The 21,555-nt window shown below is 40.8% G+C and overlaps 1 protein-coding gene and 1 long non-coding RNA gene across 2 annotated transcripts; both read right to left on the reverse strand.

Annotated features, from left to right (window-relative positions):
• Positions 1-192: 192 nt before the first annotated feature.
• Positions 193-21,022, reverse strand: EIF3J (eukaryotic translation initiation factor 3 subunit J). Its single transcript, XM_047766481.1, has 8 exons — positions 20,860-21,022; positions 20,671-20,774; positions 8,514-8,571; positions 8,151-8,242; positions 5,679-5,793; positions 2,985-3,146; positions 1,598-1,671; positions 193-1,273 (listed from the first exon to the last, which is right to left on the reverse strand). Exons 1-8 carry the CDS (start codon positions 20,903-20,905, stop codon positions 1,142-1,144), a joined length of 783 nt encoding a protein of 260 aa, XP_047622437.1. The 5' UTR covers positions 20,906-21,022; the 3' UTR covers positions 193-1,141.
• On the reverse strand, positions 19,118-20,664 carry LOC125119473 (uncharacterized). The gene is made up of 2 exons (XR_007133106.1): positions 20,307-20,664; positions 19,118-19,860 (listed from the first exon to the last, which is right to left on the reverse strand). It is a non-coding gene; the product is annotated as an uncharacterized LOC125119473 (long non-coding RNA).
• Positions 21,023-21,555: the final 533 nt, after the last annotated feature.

Raw genomic sequence — 21,555 nt, forward strand, 5'->3', positions numbered from 1 at the left:
AGGACAGCAGCTCTATACCTTTGTTGCTCTAGAGTGACACTACTAAAGACCTGGCAAATTATTTTTGTTTTAAAGCTACATCTACTCATCAAGTACTTACTAATCTCTGTAAGTATATTGAGAACTCTAGTCCCAAGAGCTTTGTTCTATACTCTCCAAAGGTATCTCTTGGGAGGTAACACAAAATTTAAGTCCTTACAATAGTAACTTTATTAAATTAGTTGCTTTATAAAACATTGCAGATGTCATAATTGTTAACATAACAATTTACCAAACTGTAATTAACTGGTGCAGTTTGCTGAGCATGTTTTATAAAGGAAAGGAAATGCCAAAACCCTGTTAAAGTTGTCCACTGCAGCCTAGGAGAACAGAAGGTTTCTCAGACACTTAAATCAGGCAGATAAAACAGGTAGAGTTCCCCTCCCCCATCTGAAGCACTCCATTGGTAGATGGATAAATAGTCTGATAAATAGAAACTAGACAGTCTATGCATTCAAGAGATTCCACAATTTGTAATGCAGTAATGGAGAGGTTTACCTTCTTCAGCTTCAAAGTTGGAGGGTTTTGGTCTTTTAATTTTTAAGTATCAAACTAGTGCTTTTCAGTCGCCGTATCTTCAGAGATTAAGAAGTCTTCTTCACAATGTATTTTTAATATCCTCACGCTCAATTTTAAGACAAAGCAATTTTAATACTAGGTGCATACCACATGCCCTTGCTGCAGACTGCTTTTCTTGACAAGTTATGAAGTAGTTCAAGGAGGTATGGTTAAGGCTGTATTACTGAATGGTGCTGGTAAATACTACACAATTTTTTGTCATGTTGCAACCTTTGTTTCCAATTTAGTGACTGCTGCTATGGAATCAGATAGCAACAATGACAACATTATTAGGTTTTTTTTTTTTTTTTTTTAAACTATGATTTAGTAGCAACGAAGGTTCCCAATTTTAACCCCTTGGCAGCAAGATCCAAGTTCCCTCATTTGCACATTAGCACCTAAGTGTCAAGGAGTTAAATAAACAGCACAAAAGATACTGCACTTCTGATTGTAGCATTTGGCAGAACTGAAAGGAAAGGAAGTTGTGCTACATGTTGAAGGGATTGTGGGCAACAGAAAGAAGACACCAGGAGAAGATAAAATGTCACATGAAGTCTTCATAGTCTTGTACATATCCTCCATCATAACCACCATAATCTGCGAGATCATCTTTCATGGTGGCCTTTAATCCCCCTCCAGGAACCACACCTTTCTTCTTCTTTTTGGCTTTGCTTTGCTGAAGATAGAAGAGAGTTAATTCATGAGACTTTATCTACTACAGGCATCTTATATCAATATACCAAGGCTTCTGGTCCCAGAAAAACCTAGTTCTCTAGGGGAGATCCCAGACCTAATCCAGGGTAATTTATTAATTCAGAAAAAGATGGACATGTCTGTAAACAAAAGGATGGTAATGCCACTCACATTCTTGGTCCTCTTCTAATATAAAGGGCACTGGTGAACTGCTTGACTTGTCAGGCTCCTATTACACTTGTTAAGAATATTATGTCTATACCTCAGTCCTAATTAAATACACATTTCCCACACAGCTTGCTCTTACCTTTTCTTGTTTCTGTTTTTCACTGCAGAGTACAGTCAATGAATTGGTAATCTTTTTCAAGTCATCAATTTCCACTAAAAAAAAAAAAGCATACCAAAATTAATTTTAATTTAATTTTGGAGAGTAAGTACAAGCAAAATATATATTCTTCCACAGTGTTGTAAGATACCAATTTGTCCATCATTAACTTCAGTAACTTTGAAAAGGCTATTATTTCTCCTGTTTAACATGATAGAGAATCACTCAGTTTATGGCTAGGCTCACAAATCAGAACTCTTTAAAGTAAAATGGCAAACTCAGCAACAAAAGTTTATAATGACCTGTAACCACCAAGACACCTCTGCTCAACCAGGGAGACAGTGCAAGTGTCTTCATAGCTCACAGTGCTCCCTTTTCTTTTTTTCCATTCTAAAGACGCTAAGAAAACCGTGAGTTACAGAAATAACACATTCCTGATGCTCAGTGAGGAGTGTCTGAATGAACATGGAATGATAATTCTTAAACCTAGAGATGATAACTCTCATCCTGTGGCTGCCTCCATTTTCCAGCACAGGAAATCTCAGAAATCTAAGTGCCCTACCATGAAAAAGCCTGTTTAGTGGATAACATATCCTTCTATCTTAGCTGGAAACAGACATGAATTTTTAGCTACCAAAAAAAAGTGTTCAGTTTTGATTAGAGAGCACCTTCAAAAACAGGGAAAACTGGAGTTCCCCTTGTGGCTCAGCAGGTTAAGGATCCTATCAAATACAGCACTGATCAAATTCAGAACCCCACATTAGTAATAATTTCCCAAAGAAAACCCAATTTAAAATTGGGTAGAATTTCTTTTTATCAATCTTAAAAACAGCAAATACTAGCAAAGCCAATCCCTTCCACCTTAGTGCTATATCCACCCTGGCTGTCACTCCCATATCCCTGCCCCTGAAATGTATGACTCTTCTCAGGGCAGGAAACCAAGTTCAAGGACCCAGAGAATACTGCCACCTCTGTTGAGCATGGGCTTCCTCATTTATAAAATGAACAGACACACACTGTGGTCTCATTCAGATCTAAAATTCTTTATGATTTTCCCCCAAAGACACTCTCCCAGCCCCCTTCAATATGTAATTAGATAAAAGAAGCAGCTAGTGTTTTATTAGCTGTTGTGCCAACAAGCACCGATGTCTCTGAGAAGCTGCTGTAAAAGGATTTAGAAGGCATCCTCCAAAGACAAAAATCCACTCAAGGTATCTTTGCAGAACAACATTCCCAAGCTAACTGCTAAAAAGCAAATCCTTAAGTATATTACAGCTTCCCTTCCCCACAAAGTCAATCTCCATCCTCCTGAGAATAATGTGCCCTTAGTAAAATCCATCCACAGAGGCCAGAGGTTAGAGTTACTTACATGAAATACACACATCTCGAACTAAGGCTTCCAAAAAACTGGCATAATATAGTGACTTTTCATATTGTGTAATTTTATCTTTTAGCAACTTTCCAAACTCTGTGAAGTCATCTCTTGAAGATGGGTTCATGGCATCTATTCCATAAATTGTATTATTAACACCTGTAGAAGAAAGGTAACACTGAAAACATCAAATATTTTTTTAAGTTTAGAGACCAATTAGATAACTGAGTGACCTTGGTATTTCATTCTAAAGCAGAGATTCAGAGTTCCCGGCATGGCTAGTTAACAAATCCGACTAGAAACCATAAGGTTCGATCCCTGGCCTCGCTCAGTGGATTAAGGATCCAGCGTTGCCATGAGCTGTGGTGTAGGTTGCAGATGCAGCTCGGATCCCGAGTTGCTGTGGCTGTGGCTTGGGAACCTCCACGTGCCACAGGAGCGGCCCAAGAAATGGCAAAAAGACAAAAAAAAAAAGTAATATTATTTTTTTTGTCTTTTCTAGGGCCACACCCACGGCATATGGAGGTTCCCATATCAAATTGGAGCTGTAGCCGCCGGCCTACGCCAGAGCCACAGCAACACAGGATCCGAGCCGCATCTGCAACCTACACCACAGCTCATGGCAACGCTGGATCCTTAATCCACTGAGCAAGGCCAGGGATCAAACCTGCAACTTCATGGTTCCTAGTAGGATTCGTTTCCACTGGGCTATGATAGGAACTCCTAAGAGCAGAGGTTCTTAAGCTGAGTCCACTGAATTGCTTGGACAGGATTCAAGTGGTTTGTACATAATTATTGCATCACAAGTTATTTCAATATTTTGATACCTATTTCAATACAACAAATTTCCTTTCTAAGTAATAAAACCCTGAGTGTTTTACACATTTAAAACACTATATTGGAGTTCCCTGGTGACCTAGTGAATTAAGGACCCAGGGTTGTCACTGCTGTGGCTCAGGTTGCTGCTGTGGCAAGAGTTGAATTCCTGGCCTTGGAACTTCTGCATGCCACAGGTGCAGCCAAAAAAAAAGTAAAAAACATTATATTAAGAAGGGGCCCACAGGCTTCACCGGACTGCCGAAGGAGTCCCTGGCACATAAGGGTATTTGTCTAAGAATACCACAGAAAAGTGGCAAGAAAAAGAAAAAAGCAGAGCAAGGAAAGATAGTTCCAGTGAAAGTATCCAGCTCACTAGTATCAGAAGCTAAGCAGGAGTAAACCATGTGTTAAATCCCAATAGAAAAATGAATCTGACCTAAAAGGATTCTAGGCTATGAGACATTATGCTTCTGTATATGCCTCAATAGTCAAGTAAATTAGTTGTTAACGTACCATTAATTCAGTATTTTAGTGTGAGAAACACAACACTAAATTCCTATTAACAAAATGATCACTGTGTGAATACATGTTTTTCCCTTTTAATCTATAATTGGTGTCCCATCTTAGAATTTACAGCTACCACATAAGCCCTTCTCTTTAATAAACACATGGGTGGCTTTTGCCATTCTATGAAGACAGGATAATAGCCAAGTGCCCTCTGTAGCAGTGTACTAAAAAACATGCCAAGCACATGCCAGTGCACAAGAGCATCCATGGCAACTCTTGATATTGTTAGAGACCCACTGAGAGATAAAGTCACATTTCCAATAGAAAGGAGAATGATCACTAGAGTCAGCCTGCCTGATCCATCTTAAAGAAGGGGGAGGGGGAATCAAGATAACTAGATCATTCTTGGCTCCAGGTTTCAACTCAAAGTTATTCAACTATTTCAACATGATAGTCTATTCTGAAAAATACTCTTATCAGTAGAGACAACAACTGTTAAATGAAGCGAGAGCTTTTAACTATTTCTCTGGCCATGTTTCTTACTTTACCTTCTATACCACGTAAATCACCCCCTGGAACACTCTGAACTTGTGTATTTACAGAATCCTGAACATTATCTACAGTCAGTTCAGTGTGTAAGTCTCACAGCTACAAAACTCTTCACAAAAGCTGATAAATTTCATAAAGCTGATAAATACATTTAAAGCAGCAGTACACTTTATTTGGGTTTAAAGACTTTTGGCCACACCCGCAGTATGTGGAAGCTCCCAGGCCAGGGATCAAACCTGAGCCACTACAGTGACAATGCCAGATCCTTAATCCGCTATGCCACAAGGGAACTTCTTTAACGACTTTTTATCTTAATAATCTTTTATATGATACTCAATATAATTATTCAAAATTCTGAACATGTATCTCACTCTACCTTAAATAATGAAATCTCAAAATATAAACAAGATTAAAAACTGCTTTCTAATATCTAAATAAGCTAGTATCGTGTTTCTTCAAATAAGATATTTTCTGGAGTTTTCATTGTGGCTCAACGGTAATGAACCCGACTAGTATCAATGAAGATGCAGGTTCGATCCCTGGCCTTGATCTGTGGGTTAAGGATCCAGTGTTGCCGTGAGCTATGGTGTAGGTCACAGATATGGGTTGGATCTCATGCTCCTATGGGTGTGGTGTAGACTGGAAGCTGCAGCACTGATTACCCCTAGCCTGGGAACCTTCATAAGCTATAGGTACAGTCCTAAAGAGCAAAAAGCAAATAAACAAAAAAACTACCCCGAATTTTCATAACTAGTAAGACTTCCGCAGTATTCACCTGGAATTACAATACTGCACTCCTATCACACCTCCACTTACCAAAAGTTTCTTTTGCTAATTCGAGGTCTGACTCTTCCTGTAGTTTCTTTAGCCGTAGTTTATCTGCTAGTTGTTCTTCTGGAGTTAGCACTTTAGGTTCTTCAGGCTCTTCTAACTAAAATGAGACAGAAATGAAGTTTTAGAAGGGCTAGGACTATAACGGACCCAGTACACTTCCGTACTACATGAATTTTTTACCTAAACATGTAAATAATAAAAGACACTTATAAGTATTTACTGTATTTGAGGCATTCTTCTAAACATTTTAGATATTCTTACCCCAATTTTAAAGGAAAGAAATTTGAGGCACAGAGAGGTTAAACTGTCCTTCGTAAGAGGTAACACAGGTAATAATTTGATAAGAGTTGAGATGTGAAAACTGGGTTTACTTTATAATTATTTTAAACTAGGGAACTGAGACTGTAGGTAAGGTGAAAATGGCACCCTCATATACTCTGGCTAAGGCTGTATATGGAAACCACCTTTCTATACCTTTCTAGTAATATGCATCAAATCTTAAAAATACTCTTATATGCTTATTTCTTTAATTGATTTAATTTTTTATTTTTCAACCAAGCCCATGGCATGCAGAAGTTCCCAGGTGAGGGACTGAGCCCATGCCACAGCAGCAACACAAGCCACAGCAGTGACAAGGTCAGATCTTTAACCCACTGAGCCACCAGTCATTTTAAAGAGAGAAAAAGAGACACTCTAGGAGATTTAGGATACATTAACAATGAAGTACAATGCAAGGTCCCTGACTAAATAAACCATATTTAAAGACATTTGGGGACAATTAAAGAAATTTGTATAAACTGTATCGGTTGATGTTTAAAAAGTACTGTTCATTACATTAGGAATGTGAACATGTGAGACATATTCTTGCCTTTTCAGAGATGCAAACCAAGTATTTAAAGATGAAAAGCATAATGTTTATTTACTTGATTATATTTTAGAAAAGAAAGAAAGAAAGCAAAAACAGATGAAGCAAGTGTAGCAAAATGCACCCACGGCATGCAGAAGTTCCTGTGCCAGGGAACAAACCCATGCCACAGCAGTCACAATACTGGATCCTTAACCCACTGAGCCATAGGGGAACTCTTTATATATTCTCTTGAAATTTTTAAATGAAAACTCAAAAAAAATAAAGCTCTCTATGATCTATGGAAAGATCTCCATGATAAATAAAGCAAGGTGAAAACTAAGAAAGGGGGGGAATACAACTATAATGTTGTATCCAAAGACAAAGTCACCTGGAAGACATAAGAAGCCAGTATCAGAGTTCCCATTGTGGCGCAGTGGAAACGAATCCAACTAGGAACGATGAGGCTGCAGGTTCGATCCCTGGCCTCGATCAGTGGGTTACAGATCTGCCGTTGCCTTGAGCTGTGGTGTAGGTTGCAGATGCGGTTCGGATCTGGCGTTGCTGTGGCTGTGGTGTAGGCTGGTGGCTGTAGCTCCAATTTGACCCCTAACCCAGGAACCTCCATATGCTGTGAGTGCGGCCCTAAAAAAAACAAAAAAAGAGAAAAGAAAGAAGAAAGAAAGGAAAAAACGAAGGAAGAAACCAGTATTTACTTATGGGAGAGAGGGAGGAATAGGACAAATGAGTGACGAGATGGGAGTGCTTCTTAACACTGTTTAGATGTTTTGGTGGGCTGGGGGCACAATCATAGCATATGGAAGTTCTTGGTCAAGGGATCAAATCCAAGCCACAGCTGCAGCAATGCAGATCTTTAACCTACTATGCCACAGTGGGAACTTCATTGTTTTGATTTTTGAATCATGTAAATGTTTTTTATTCAAAAAGTAAATTAACATAAAATTCCTGATCTTGCTCCAAATAATCAAGAACAAAAACATTTATATAGTACATGACAGAGAAATGGACACTTGTGTATTTCACTCAATATGTACACTGCAAATAAAAGACTAATTGCAGCTAGAAGTGCAGGCCCTAACAAAAATCACTGGCTACAGTCACAACACAATCATAACCATTCTCAAATGTCTGAAAACTTAAAAGGCATTCTAATTTATAGAGCTTCTGGGTTTGGTTTTTGTAAAAACCACAAATTCAGTTTGCTTTGGGATCACCTTATCCAATGGTGTCCATTTACAGTCTTTACAAAGTTCTTCAAATGATTAGGTAATGTTTGCCTCCTGTTAAGATACTGTACCACTACTGATGTTAGAAAATGAATAGGGAGTTCCCGTCGTGATTCAGCGGAAGCAAATCTTAGTAGTATCCATGAGGACACAGGTTCTATCCTTGGCCTCGCTCAGTGGGTTAAGGATCCGGCGTTGCCGTGAGCTGTGGTGCAGGTTGCAGATGCGGCTCGGATCTGGTGTTGCCATGGCTGTGGTGTAGGCCAGAAGCTGTAATTCCAATTCAACCCCTAGCCTAGGAACCTCCACATGCCTCTGATGCGGCCCTAAAATAAAGACAGGAAAAAAAAAAAAATTATTTACCCTCTTTTTAATTTCTTCTTGCCTTTTCTTCTGTTGCCGTTCTTTCTCTTTTATCTTCTCTGCTATTTTTTTCTTTTCTGAAATTTTTACTTCTGAAAGTAAAGACATGTTTCAATCAGTTATCTTGAATATTTTCCACATCCTCTATTTTCTCCTCTAACAGAAAAGGGGCAGAGGTCTAATTGCATTATGTTTTAAAAAGAGAGAAGAGATGCAGGGAGGAGAGAAGGAAATAGGAGTGGAAGGATGTTGGTTTCTAAAAATACCAAATTTTCTAATTTTGCAGGCATTTTGTCATTTGTCTTAAGTATCAGATATTCAGTAAGATATAAAACCAAAAATGGAGGAACCCTAGTGACTTACCTGGTTTTACTTCTGCTTCCTCTTTTTTTTCATCATCATCATCATCATCCCAGTTATCCTAAAGAAAAAGGACTTCCATTAATAATTCTTGCATGTTTACTTTTCCATGTGATCTTTATTATCAGCCTACCTCCATAGAAATAAGCTTCTTGGTATTTGGGGGAGAGCTGCATTAAATTTACAAATTATTTTGGGAGAATTGACATCTTTTAATGTTGAACTGCCCTAGCCCAGAAAAGCGCTATCTTTACATTTGTTCAAGCCTACTTTTTTTATCTTTCAAGGAATGTTTTTAAGGTTGCTCTCTTATAGGTTCTGTGCATTTCTCTTTAGATTTATCCCTGAGTATTTCATCTTCTCTGTTGCCATTGTATATAGGTTTTTTTTTTTTAATGTCCTCTAGCTGGTCATTATTTTAGCATATTTTTTCTTTTTATGTCCTCTAACTGGTTATTATTTAGCTTTTTACATTTGTTCAAGCCTACTTTTGTATCTTTCAAGGAGTGTTTTAAGGTTTCTCTCTTACAGGTTCTGCACATTTCTCTTTAGGTTTGTCCCTGAGTATTTCATCTTCTCTGTTGCCATTGTAATATAGGTTTTTTTTTCTTTTTGTTTTTATGTCCTCTAACTGGTTTTTGTATGTTAGTTCTATATCCTGCTACCTTGCTGAATTCTTTTATCACTCAAGTTAGTTCCAACATTCATTTTCTAGGGTTTGCAAGGTATACTACCAAATCATCTACAAACAAGAGATAGCTTGCTTTCTTTGCCAATTCCTGTGCCTATACAATTGATTTCTTTCATCTAATTGCACTGGTGAAACCTCTAGTACAGTGTGAATGAACAGTGGCAGATAAAATGAGCATCACTGCCTTGTTCTTCTCTTAATGGAAATGCCTTTAGTGCTTCCCCATGAAGTGTTACGCACCCCACCACATTTACGCAGGAAAATTTATCCATTTTTTTCTTTTATTGCCCCTGGAGTTCAAGTCAGTTAGAAAGTCCTTTCTGGAGTTCCCGTCGTGGCGCAGTGGTTAACGAATCCGACTAGGAACCATGAGGTTGCGGGTTCGGTCCCTGCCCTTGCTCAGTGGGGTAACGATCCGGCATTGCCGTGAGCTGTGGTGTAGGTCGCAGACGCGGCTCGGATTCCACGTTGCTGTGGCTGTGGCGTAGGCCGGTGGCTACAGCTCGGATTGGACCCCTAGCCGGAGAACCTCCATATGCCGTGGGAGCGGCCCAAGAAATAGCAAAAAAGACAAAAAATAAAAAATAAAAAAAAAGTTTATTAAAAAAAAAAAAAGAAAGTCCTTTCTTAAATCAAAGTATTTTTCGGGAGTTCCTGTTGTGGCTCAGCAGTAATAAACATGACAAACATTCAAGAGGATGAGGGTTCGATTCCTGGCTTCTTTCAGTGGGTTAAGGATTTGGTGTTGCCGTGAGCTGTGGTGTAAGTCACAGATGTGGCTCGGATCCCAAGTTGCTGTGGCTATGGCGTAGGCCAACAGCTACAGCTCTGATTCAACCCCTAGCATGGGAACCTCCATATTTTTAGGGCGGGTGTGGCCCTAAAAGACAAAAAAAATTCTACTTTTCTCATATTTTATAATAATTATAGGAGTTCCCATTGTGATGCAGTGGTTAACGAATCCAACTAGGAACCATGAAGTTGTGGGTTCGGTCCCTGCCCTTGCTCAGTGGGTTAAGGATCTGGTGCTGCCGTGAGCTGTGACATAGGTCGAAGACTCGGCTGGGATCCCGCATTGCTGTGGCTCTGGCATAGGCCGGCAGCTACAGCTCCAATTCGACCCCTAGCCTGGGAACCTCCATACGCTACAGGAGTGGCCCAAGAAATGGCAAAAAGACAAAAACAAAACAAAACAAAACAACACCTATAAACGGACTATAATGGAATATAATCTTTAAAAATTGTGAATCACTATGTTGTGCACCTGAAACTTACAATACTGCACATCAATTATACCTCAATTTAAAAAGGCCCATCTTTGCCCCATGATTTACCATACACTACTTGGTCTATTTTTGCTTTCTACTCTATTCCACTGGTCTATTGTCTTTTCACATACCAGTCCTATAATGTTTTAAGTAGAGGCTTTATATATTTTTCTAGATAGCTAGAAAGAATTTTAATGATAAAATCGGTATGTGAGAACATAGTTTCTTCTAGCTAAATGGGACTGCCATCACAAGATGCAAAGAACAGTTTTAAGAAAAGAAGCAACAAGAGTTCCCGCTATGGCACAGTCGGTTAAGAACATGACTGCAGAAGCTCAGATGCTGCATAGGTTGCAGCTGTGACTCAGATTCAATCCCTGGCCAGGGAACTTCCATATGCCCCAAGAGCAACCATAAAAATTAAAAAAAAAAAAAAAAGGCAATGAAAGTAGAAATGATTAATATCTACAATTTCTTGATCAACAAGTGTTCTTTTTTTAAAAAAAAAATTGGGATATACAGTTACTTTACAATGTTGTTAGTTTCAGGTGTACAGCAAAGTGATTCAGTTATACATATGTATATATTCATTCTTTTTCGGATTTCTTTCCCATTATAGTATGTTTTTATGTAAGCTGGGGATAATGTTCCTTTGTAGGTTTTCAAGTTTTTTAGTGTTTTATTGGCCATTCTTGCATGTTTGCTTTTTCATATTAACTTTTACACTGCCTTGTCTAATGCCACAAAATAGCTTCTTCATTAACAATTAAAACATGAGACAACCAAGCCAAAACTAATAGCCCTTGAATAATTCAGTTGTTTTAAATGAAAAATTGAGAAGGCTTTATTTTATACTTCTTCCTTTCCTAAATGTAAAAGCACCCACTATTCTAGCCCATAGCTTGATTATTTCAAACAATATTCTTCTATACAACACAACCCTTGTTAATGAATTAAATCTTTACAAAAATTTAAAGGCAGTTTTGAAAGAGTTGAGCTAGAGTTCCCTCTGTGGCTCAGCAGGTTATGAACCTGACTAGTATCTATGAGGATGTGGGTTTGATCCCTGGCCTTGCTCAGTGGATTAAGGATCCAGTGTTGCCATGAGCTGTGCTATAAGTTGCAGATGTAGCTTAGATCCCACCTTGCTGTGGCTGTGGTACAGGCTGGCAGCTGCGGCTTATATTTGACCCCTAGCCTGGGAACGTCCATATGCTGTAGGTATGGTCCTAAAAAGCAAAAAATAAAATAAAATTTTTAAAAGAGTTAAGAACTGATCAACAGCTTCATCAAACTCACTCCCCAACTTGGGTGGGGCACTTTGAGGTAGATCTACACTCTGTCTTTTCTGTACTTAACACAGTCACCGAGCTAAATATAAACCAATTATCAAGCAATCTCCTAAAGGCTTCTCAGAATTTAGAAGGTTTAATAAAGACACAGCCCTGTGTTTAAATAGGGCTTTAATCTATAGGTAGCCTGACACCACTACCTCAGCAACCATCAGGCACACTATGACTTGCCATTTGAAGCCAAGCCACAGGATGGCAAATGTAGTGCAGGAGGCCCTGACGCTACTGGAAGAGGGAGAGGCTGAGTAATATGCCAGAATTATGATGCCAAGCTTCTGGTTTTATAACAAGACAGGTCATAAATCTGAAAGTCTAAGTATATAAACTAGCCAAGTCTTGACTCTTAATAAAATCTGTAAATCCAAAGAAATAATAATTAAAAAAAACTGATTAAGGAGTTCCCATCGTGGCGCAGTGGTTAAAGAATCCGACTAGGAACCATGAGGTTGCGGGTTCGGTCCCTGCCCTTGCTCAGTGGGGTAACGATCCGGCGTTGCCGTGAGCTGTGGTGTAGGTTGCAGACGCGGCTCGGATCCCGAGTTGCTGTGGCTCTGGCGTAGGCCGGTGGCTACAGCTCCGATTCAACCCCTAGCCTGGGAACCTCCATATGCCGCGGGAGCGGCCCAAGAAATAGCAACAACAACAACAACAACAAAAAAGACAAAAAAAAAAAAACCTGATTAAGTCTGCCATGGGGTCTACAAGCAGTGGGAAGGACTTTGTACAAAAGTATTTTTTTATAATAACCTTACCTTTGCAACTTAACCCAAGTTCATAGTTAAGAGACTGAAAGCAAACCAGATAGTCATGGAACATCTAAGATATTGGAGTTAGAAATTAGAGAGTAAATGTTTATATTGCCCTGCTGGCTTGCTTAAGTGCTTGTATCAATACGCCATAGTACAAAAGGAACCAGAGAGCTAAAAATAAAAGTTAACTATCAGGAGTTTTTGGTTGTCGTTTTAATCTTCACAGAACATAGGGAAGCTGGGTCTGTGAGTGATATGCTGTTTATGTGGTGCTTCAGATAGAAGGACCATGTGCTTACTTCCAGGGGATGTTTATTTATAACTCCCTACTAATAATAGTGATGATACTAATAATCATAATAGATAGCATTTACTGAGTGCTTACTTTGCACCAAGCACTGCAAAGGACTTTACATAGAGTAATAGAGTTAATCTTCACAAAAGTCCTATAAGGTGGTGTTATATCCCCATTTTACATAGAAGGATACTATCCCATGATTTCAGTGAAAAATAACAAAGGAATGTGTTGTGAACAGGCCCAAATTCCTTTAAAGTGACTTTTTCTTCTTCTTCTTTTTTTTTTTTCGCCTTTTCTAGGGCCGCTTCCATGGCATATGGAGGTTCCCAGGCTAAGGGTCTAACCCGGAGATGTAGCCTCTGGCCAGAGCCACAGCAATGCCAGATCTGTTCTGAGTTTGTAACCTACACCACAGCTCAGGGCAATGCAGGATCCTTAACCCACTGAGTAAGGGCCAGGGATCAAACCCACAACCTCATGGTTCCTAAGTCGGATTCGTTAACCACTGAGCCACGATGGGAACTCCTAAAGTGACTTCGTACCTGAGTCCTCAAGTATAAAATAAATACCTGGGAACTAGGTCCCTCCATACCAAAATCTGTTCTTTCAATTAGCTCTATAATGAGCTCCCCTGGAATTACAGGAAATCTCATCAAAGAGAGGAGTTATGGCACATACTAACTAAAATATACCCAGTACAACTATGTCCGTTATTCATCTCAAAATGATCTGTGATGGATTTTAACTAATTTTTTTTTTGTGTGTCTGTCTTTTTAGGGCTGAACGTGCAGCATATGTAGGTTCCCAGGCTAGGGATTGAATCGGAGCTGCAGCTACTGGCCTACACCACAGCCATAGCAACATCAGATCTGAGCTGTGTTTGTGACCTACGCCACAGCTCACAGCAATGCCGGATCCTTAACCAACTGAGCAAAGCCAGGGGTCAAACCCATGTCCTCATGGATACTCGTTGGGCTTGCTACTGCCGAGCCATGACGGGTACTCTGACTTCTACTAATTTTAAGAAACAAGTCTAGCAGCCTCTGGTAGTAGGAGGACAAGAAGGGAGAAGTATAATTGAAAATGAAGAGTTCCCGTCGTGGCTCAGTGGTTAATGAATCCGACTAGGAGCCATGAGGTTTTGGGTTCGATCTCTGCCCTTGTTCAGTGGGTTAAGGATCTGGCGTTGCAATGAGCTGTGGTTTGGATCCTGAGTTGCTTTGGCTCTGGCGTAGGCTGGCGACTACAGCTCCGATTGGACTCCTAGACTGTGATCCTCCATATGCCATGGGAGCGGCCCAAGAAAAATGGCAAAAAGACAAAAAAAAGAAAAGAAAAAAGAAAATAAGCAGTTCCATCTCAATAACTCTATCACAGAGAAACAGACACAAAGGGTAGCAGTACGGTTTGATGCTGATGTTCCTCAGCTCCCTCTACATAAAACACTGCCCCACCCATATCACTACTCCTTCAGTATCTTATTCACGCCAACTTCATGTCCCACCTCTATCCCGTCCCTGGTTTCCCTATCAAAGCATAAACCTTATTCCAGACAGTTTTTAAACCGTCCCATCAGTGCAAACATGAGGAGGTTAGCCAGAATTCCACTATACAATCAATTTTAGTGGCAAAACAAGTGGTTCCTATCAATTAGTCCTGGAAACAACCATGACATCTGCTCCTCCAGCTCATAAAAGGACCATGAAAAGCAAGCCTTGCCTTATCATAATATAATAAATTGACTATACTTCAATAAAACATTTAAAAATGGAGAGAGAGAGAGAGAGAGAGAAAAAAAAAAAAAAAGCAGCCTTTGCCTGTCACCCTTACCTTACAGTGCTTGAAACAAGTCTTGCCCTGAAGTTACTCCCACTTTAGGGACAAGTCCCTAAAGAAGGGAGCATGGTGATGTCAGCCAAAAATGACTGACCATACTTCCAATAGATGTAATCTCAGATGCAGAAGGCCAGGTAGCTTTCCCAGGAACTTAGTTTTTACTTCTTCAGTTATAAAAGTATATAAAAAGTAGGATATCTAAATCTGCCCAATTTTCCATAAACATCACAATTTTGTAAATGCTAACAATCAATTCAGATAAAATGCAAGGTTCCTAGAGAAACACCTAAAATTAACTCTTGAAATAGGGAGTAAATCTATAATTTAGTAAGCCCTAAATGGCTGTTTGGTTCAAGAGATTACCTATCAATATCCAATTAAATTCTTCACTCAATTATTTTTGGTAGCCAATAAATCCTGTAAAAATAATATCCAATTTATCTCTCAAAGTATCAACCAGGTTACTCTCCTAAAATGCCTAGTTTCCTTAGAAGAGAGACTATTTATAAACTACCCACTTATCTATACTCTTGTTCTATAGATACACACCCAGCATCATTTGAGCTGTTTTTTTCTGAAAGGGATGGCTGCTTTTCAAGTTTAAAGCCTGCTTCCCAATCGAATATGAATAAGAACTGAAACAAAACAAATTTTTTAAATCCTTTCTTTTTATTTCTAATAATGCAGCCAGTATTTGGTTCGTCTGTCATTTTTACAATGTACAACTACACAATGTCACATGCAATGAGAGAACACATTTAGGGCTGAAAATGCTTTCCAACTTAAGCAAGATATATTTATAGATCGTCAAATAGAAGTAGCTTCAAATGAGCAGTAAAATTCTTCTGTCCCATAGCAATAACCCATTAACTGAAATATACTCCTCCCTTCTTTTCCTCTTTTAAGTAGTTTGGCTTAGATAAAGCATAATCTCTTGCAGGAAAAGTCTTTTACTGGTTTTCTGTAAGCTGTATCAACCTACTCTGATAGACTTCAGAACTCTAGTGAGCTCCTGCCATAGGCAGACCTACCAGCAAAGTCTACTTTTTAAAAGAAGCCCAAATATTTTTCCATCACCTCAGAACTATGCTGGTCTCTAGAAGCCATGGTACCTGCCTCAATAAATTCTACTTCATTTAATTCAATTCATTAAGTTTTCAACATCCTATTATGGCTTAGCATTCAGCTGAATTCCATCTTGATGCCAACTTCTCTCATATTCAGAACTGTTATCATTCAAATTCTTGGTTAAGCTAAGTCAAGAATAAGACAATGAACACTAAACAAGTGGCGTATTTTATTTTCAATGGTACAGCATGACAATTAAATGAGGTAAGTATTTTTCAGTAACAGACATGCTTCCTAACTAAAAACTTCCTAGTTTATAAAACCTGTTAGGGTATTAAAATGATATAGTTAGTACTTTCTTCAAAATAATCTGGTTGGGAGAGGAGAGCAGTAACTGGGGATATAGAAGAAATAAGATTGGTCATGGGTTTACTAAATTTTTCTTTGTACTTATTTCTCATAAGAAGTCACACACACATACTTGCAGATACCATTTCCTAGCAAAATGCCCACCTTCTGAGAATTTCCCAACAATCTCCCATTTCTCTGACATGCAGATCCCTTACTTCAGAAGTGCTGTTTCCAAAGCTTGAAAAATGTCCTTACTCTAGTATATTTAAACTATTAAACAGGATTGAAGTCTAACAGGCAGTTCAATGGGTAGGATAAGGCAGGCAGTTTTCTATTAAGTCAGTTCTTTAGGATCTTCCCAGGAACTTCTGCATGCCACAGGGGCAGCAAAAAAGAAAAAATTCAAAAAACAAACTCTACACATTCTGAATAAATGTAGCTTCGAATCTGTTTTACTGAAATGACGGGAAACTAGTAAAATGGAGTAAAAGTTGTTTTGTTCCTGCTTGCACCAATGGATGGATACTCACTGCCTTCGTAACAGTCTACACATCATTCCAGCAACGCGGAAAGAATCCAGAGATACATGCCAAGCAAACAATTCTCCCCACTGCCTCTGCATAACATCAGGAGGATAATAAGAAAGGGAAAATAATTTGACAGGAAAGTACGCTCCCTAGTTCTCACTTTTTTTTTTTTCTTTGTCTTTTTGACTTTTCTAGGGCTGCTCCCAAGGCATATGAAGGTTCCCAGGCTAGGGGTTTAATTGGAGCTGCAGCCACAGGCCTACGCCACAGCCACAGCAACAAGGGATCCAAGCCGGGTCTGCAACCTACACCACAGCTCAAGGCAACGCTGGATCCTTAACCCACTGAGCAAGGCCAGGAATCAAACCTGCAACCTCATGGTTCCTAGTCAGATTCGTTAACCACTGCGCCACAACAGGAACTCCCTAATTCTCACCTTAAATGCGAAGAAGCTTGGGCTTTCCCTCATGAATATTAACAATTCTATAGTTTCACCCAAATCCACTCTGTCACTTTCAGACAGCTCCTTGCAAAGTCAAGGGCATCAAAATGCTATGTCAACTTAAAGACAGTAAACTACTGGAACAAGTTACTCTAACACAGACCTCAGTTTTCCTTTCATTTCATTGTCGTTTCATTACAAACGACATTAAACCTATACTCTTAAATAAACACTGGATGCTGACATAAACTGAAGAACTTAACTGTTTCTACATACTTTACTTTTGAAGACTTTTTAAAAAATTCACATACAATATTATTTAAGAACTAGGAGTATTTTACCTGCTGGAAACTAAACTTTGCTTGCATCCCCTTACAAAAGGATTAAGTGCTAAAACATGAGAATTCAGAAATTTGGTATTATAGCTATCCTTTTTTGGCTGCACCCACAACATGTGGAAGTTCCTGGGCCAGGGATCAAACCCATGCCACACAACAACTCAAGCTGCTGTAGTGACAATAACAGATCCTCAACCCTCTGAGCCATGGAACTCCTACCCCTCTTTTTGAAAGTTCACTTTACACCACTTCAGAACGCTTTTATGAATACCTACATTGGCACCTGTGTTCACTAGATGAAAGAAATCCAAAGAGGATTTTCGCTTTTGTGACAAGTGAAAACAGTATTCGGCATTTGTTTTGCCAGGAGCCATTAGAGAGGCAGCGTGCATCCCAAGCACCAAGTCTTGCATTGCTAAGCTCCTTTCCCAAGCTACCCAGTATCTCAGCATCAAGGTACCATACACAGCTTTGCACTATATCTGTAAGCATTTGTGCTTTATCTTGATTTATTTTGTGCATCTGTTAGCAAGATGTGTCCTAAGGTTAACTGCTTCTTTCAGCTTAGGAAAGGTTTCATAGCAATGCTCTATTTTGGGGGGTAGCAGGGAAAACCTGTACTCACTAACATTGAAGGTGACAAATTTCAACTCTAGATTAGTAACCTCTGAGCATGCAAAAACTTGCTTGATAACCACGGTCATTCCATTCAAAACAAATTCACAGTAAACAGCCATTGTGGAGAGAACTTACTCCTTCAAGCTTTTAATAAACCACAAACTGTGGCACAAAAATAACCCTCAGCTACTAGATCTAAACAGCCTTAACAAATTTTCCATTAACCAGAAAAATTAAGACTACATCCTAAAGTGAGACGGAATTAACATTTATTGAACGCCTACCAAGTGCCAGGTAACTATGCTTAATGCTTGACACATTATCTCATTTAAAATGCAAAAGGAGTTCCCATAGTGGCACAGTGGAAAGGAACCTGACTAGGAACCATGAGGTTGTGGGTTCAATCCCTGGCCTCACTCAGTGGGTTAAGAGTCTGGCATTGCTATAAGCTGTGGTGTAGGTCGAAGACTTGGCTGGGATCTGGTGTTGCTGTGGCTGTGGTGGTGTAGGCCCGCAGCTACAGCTCTGATTAGAACCCTAGTCTGGGAACAAAGGTCTGGGAACCTCCATATGCAGCAGGTGCAGCCCTAAAAAAAGCAAAAAACAAAAACAAAACCCCCCAAAAAATAGAAAATGCAAAATAATCTCCAGAGGTAGCTTCTGTGAAGACTGGGAAACTTAAAAAATTAAAAAATTCTTTATAGAAAATGTCAAGACCACAGCATAGATTCTGGTCTGTCTGATTCCAAATTCCAGGAATCAAACTACTCCATGGATACCTTATCTTAGAAATCTTTGGAGAAACTAAACAGAAATAAACCAATATTTCAACATGGAAATAAAACGAAAAAGTTCAGCTTTCTATTCCAAGATCTACATCAAAGTTTCTGTAAAAGAAGTGCGCTATTTGTGTAAAAGAAAGAAATTCCGCACTTGAAAATGACTGGACAAGATGATCTTTATGGTCCCTTACCAATTAAAAATGTCCAAAATTAATTTCAAGTGGTTAGAACTGTATTTATCAGGATTGATGGCATTTATATCAAATAACTTCAGGCACGCTACCTCATGATATTAATCCAGACTACTTTATTCAAACTTCGTATTTTGGTAATTCTTTCCTGATTTCTCTAGTTGTTTCTTCTCACTCATTCCTAATTTTCTTAACAGATGTCTTAACTCCTACAACCACTATGCACAGAAAAAGTAAAAGGATAAATCTGAACTAAAGGTTCAAGACAGAAAATTAGCCACCACGTAGGGAGGTAACTAGTATCTTGCAATGAGGCTGATAACACAATCCATTCTCATGTCTACACAACATGTAAATGAAGCATCTAAGTATCTTCACAATACTATTGCTCATTTATTAATCCCAAGGTCTGCAAAACTCAAATCATACTTGAACCTCAGGCAATTCAATGACTTGAACATCCACCTCATCAGATTCAGGAGAAAAGGGTACAATCTAAAAAAAGCAATATTAATATGAAGCTCATAGTGATTATCTAGCTTAAATTTTTTTCAACACAAGCAGAAGGATTTGTAGGGTTGTCAAAGTGAGCTGAAGGGTAAACATTCACCAAATGAATCAAAACCATAAAAAAATTTCCAAATCATACAAAACTTGATTTTCACAAAAATGAAATATTTGAGAACTTAGTTAATAAGTCTTAACATTCCACCCTTGAGACTCTGTAGATACTTGAAAACAAAAACAAAAACAAAACGCAGTAGTCATAATGTCATCTGAAGTCTTATGATGAGCCCCCAGGAGTTTTCATAAACAGCGAGAGTAAGTTGGGTTCAAATCTATAAGGCATAGGAAAAACACAAAAAATCACTGTCTTCCTCGTCTTCTCCAACCTTCAAATCTTCATTATTTCCTTACGCTTTCGTGTGTAGGTTATTAAAAACTCACTCTGTAAACCTCTCCATTTTTCAGGTCGCTGTGTGGACTACCCAGGTTTCTGACCACTAACTGCTAGCTATCTCAATACTCAGTTCACCCTTTTACCATAGGGTGGGAGAAAGGAAGCTAAAAATTCTTTCATTTGCGTGGGGGGGGGGGGGGAAAGGTGGCTGAAATTAAATCATAATATTTCACTCCTCTAACAGCTCGAACAAACTCTTCAAATGAAGCTTGGGATGTAAATGAGTTACTGGCCTGGGGAAACCTGAGCTCGAAAAAGCAATGGGGTGCAAGACTTTCCATATGGGATAAGCCAGAGGCTCCATCCTCAACTTCCCAGTCTCACCACTGAAGAGCAGCTCCAGACCGCGAAGTTTGCACGTGGGCCGGTCCAGCCTCTGCTGTCACCTCCCGTCGCCAGTTGCCGAGTGGGATCCAGGCCGGAGTGCGGTCCTTCAAAGGGATGGGGCTGGCGTCCTCGCCAAGGAAATCCGAGAGACCACGCTATCGGCCTCCGGCCCCTAGGGCCGGCGAGCGAGGGGAAGAGGGCACCACCAGGCCCTACGCTTGCGCCTAGACCCACAACCCGCAGGCCGGGGCGGCGCCTCTGGGCCCAGAGGCCGTCCGACCGACCGCCCCTCGGCGAGCACCCCGGCCCGCGACGGCGCCAGCTCGCTCCCGCGCTGCCCGGAGCCCCGACCCGCACCCACCTTGACGTCCTCGTCCTCGTCCTCGCCTTCCCAGCGGTCCCCGCCGGCGGTGCCGCCGCCCCCCACCTTCCGCACTGGATCATCCACGGAGAACGTGTCTGCGTCTACGGAAGAGAGCGAGCTGTGTTAAAGCTTGCTTGGGCGTGGGGCTGGCGCCAGCCCCGGCCTGCCCCCGGAACTTCTCCTCACCCCAAGAGTCGGAGTCCCCCGCCGCTGCTGCCGCCGCCGCCGCCATCTCGCGCCGGGTGTGAGCGTGTGTGAGGCGACAGCGAGCGAGGAGTTAGCCCGGCGGAGGTGAGTCACTGGATCTGCTCTCGTTTGCCGGCGCGGGGCAGGCTGGGACTGTGGCTGACTTAACGCCGGGGCCCAGGCTCCTCCCCCTCTGGCGGCGGCGGCGGCGAGGCTCTCGCGGGCCGGAAGGGGGCGTGGAACGCGGTGGGCGAGGCGGAGCGTCCAGTACCCCACGCACCCAGCAGGGTGGTCCTGTCTACTAGTGGGGTGGGGAGAGAGGAAGAGGCTAGGAGGCCGCCACCCTACGCCGCGGGGAGAAAAATGTAAGTGCGGCGAAGTTAGCAGGGCAGTCCCTTTCCCGGTGCTTGGCTCTCTCCTGCCCTTGCCATCCCTCCCATAACCCATACCCGCCCGGACCGGTCGGGTGCGCCCTCCTTCTGTTCACATGGATCGCCACCCTTGGCCTCTGGCTGATCCCAAGGAAACCCGCAGCCTCTCCACGCGGCACTCAGAAGTGGGCTCTGAACGCCGAGCCCGCCTGTGGCGGCAGTGGCCTGGCTCTCCGACCCCAGGAGGGTGCGGTCGCTCGCGGAACGAGGCGGGATCCCTCTGGAAGCCGGTGGTGCATGGGGCGGCCAGGAAGAAGCGAATAGA

Source organism: Phacochoerus africanus, chromosome 2 (genome assembly GCF_016906955.1).
Source record: "Phacochoerus africanus isolate WHEZ1 chromosome 2, ROS_Pafr_v1, whole genome shotgun sequence".
NCBI lineage: Eukaryota > Metazoa > Chordata > Mammalia > Artiodactyla > Suidae > Phacochoerus > Phacochoerus africanus.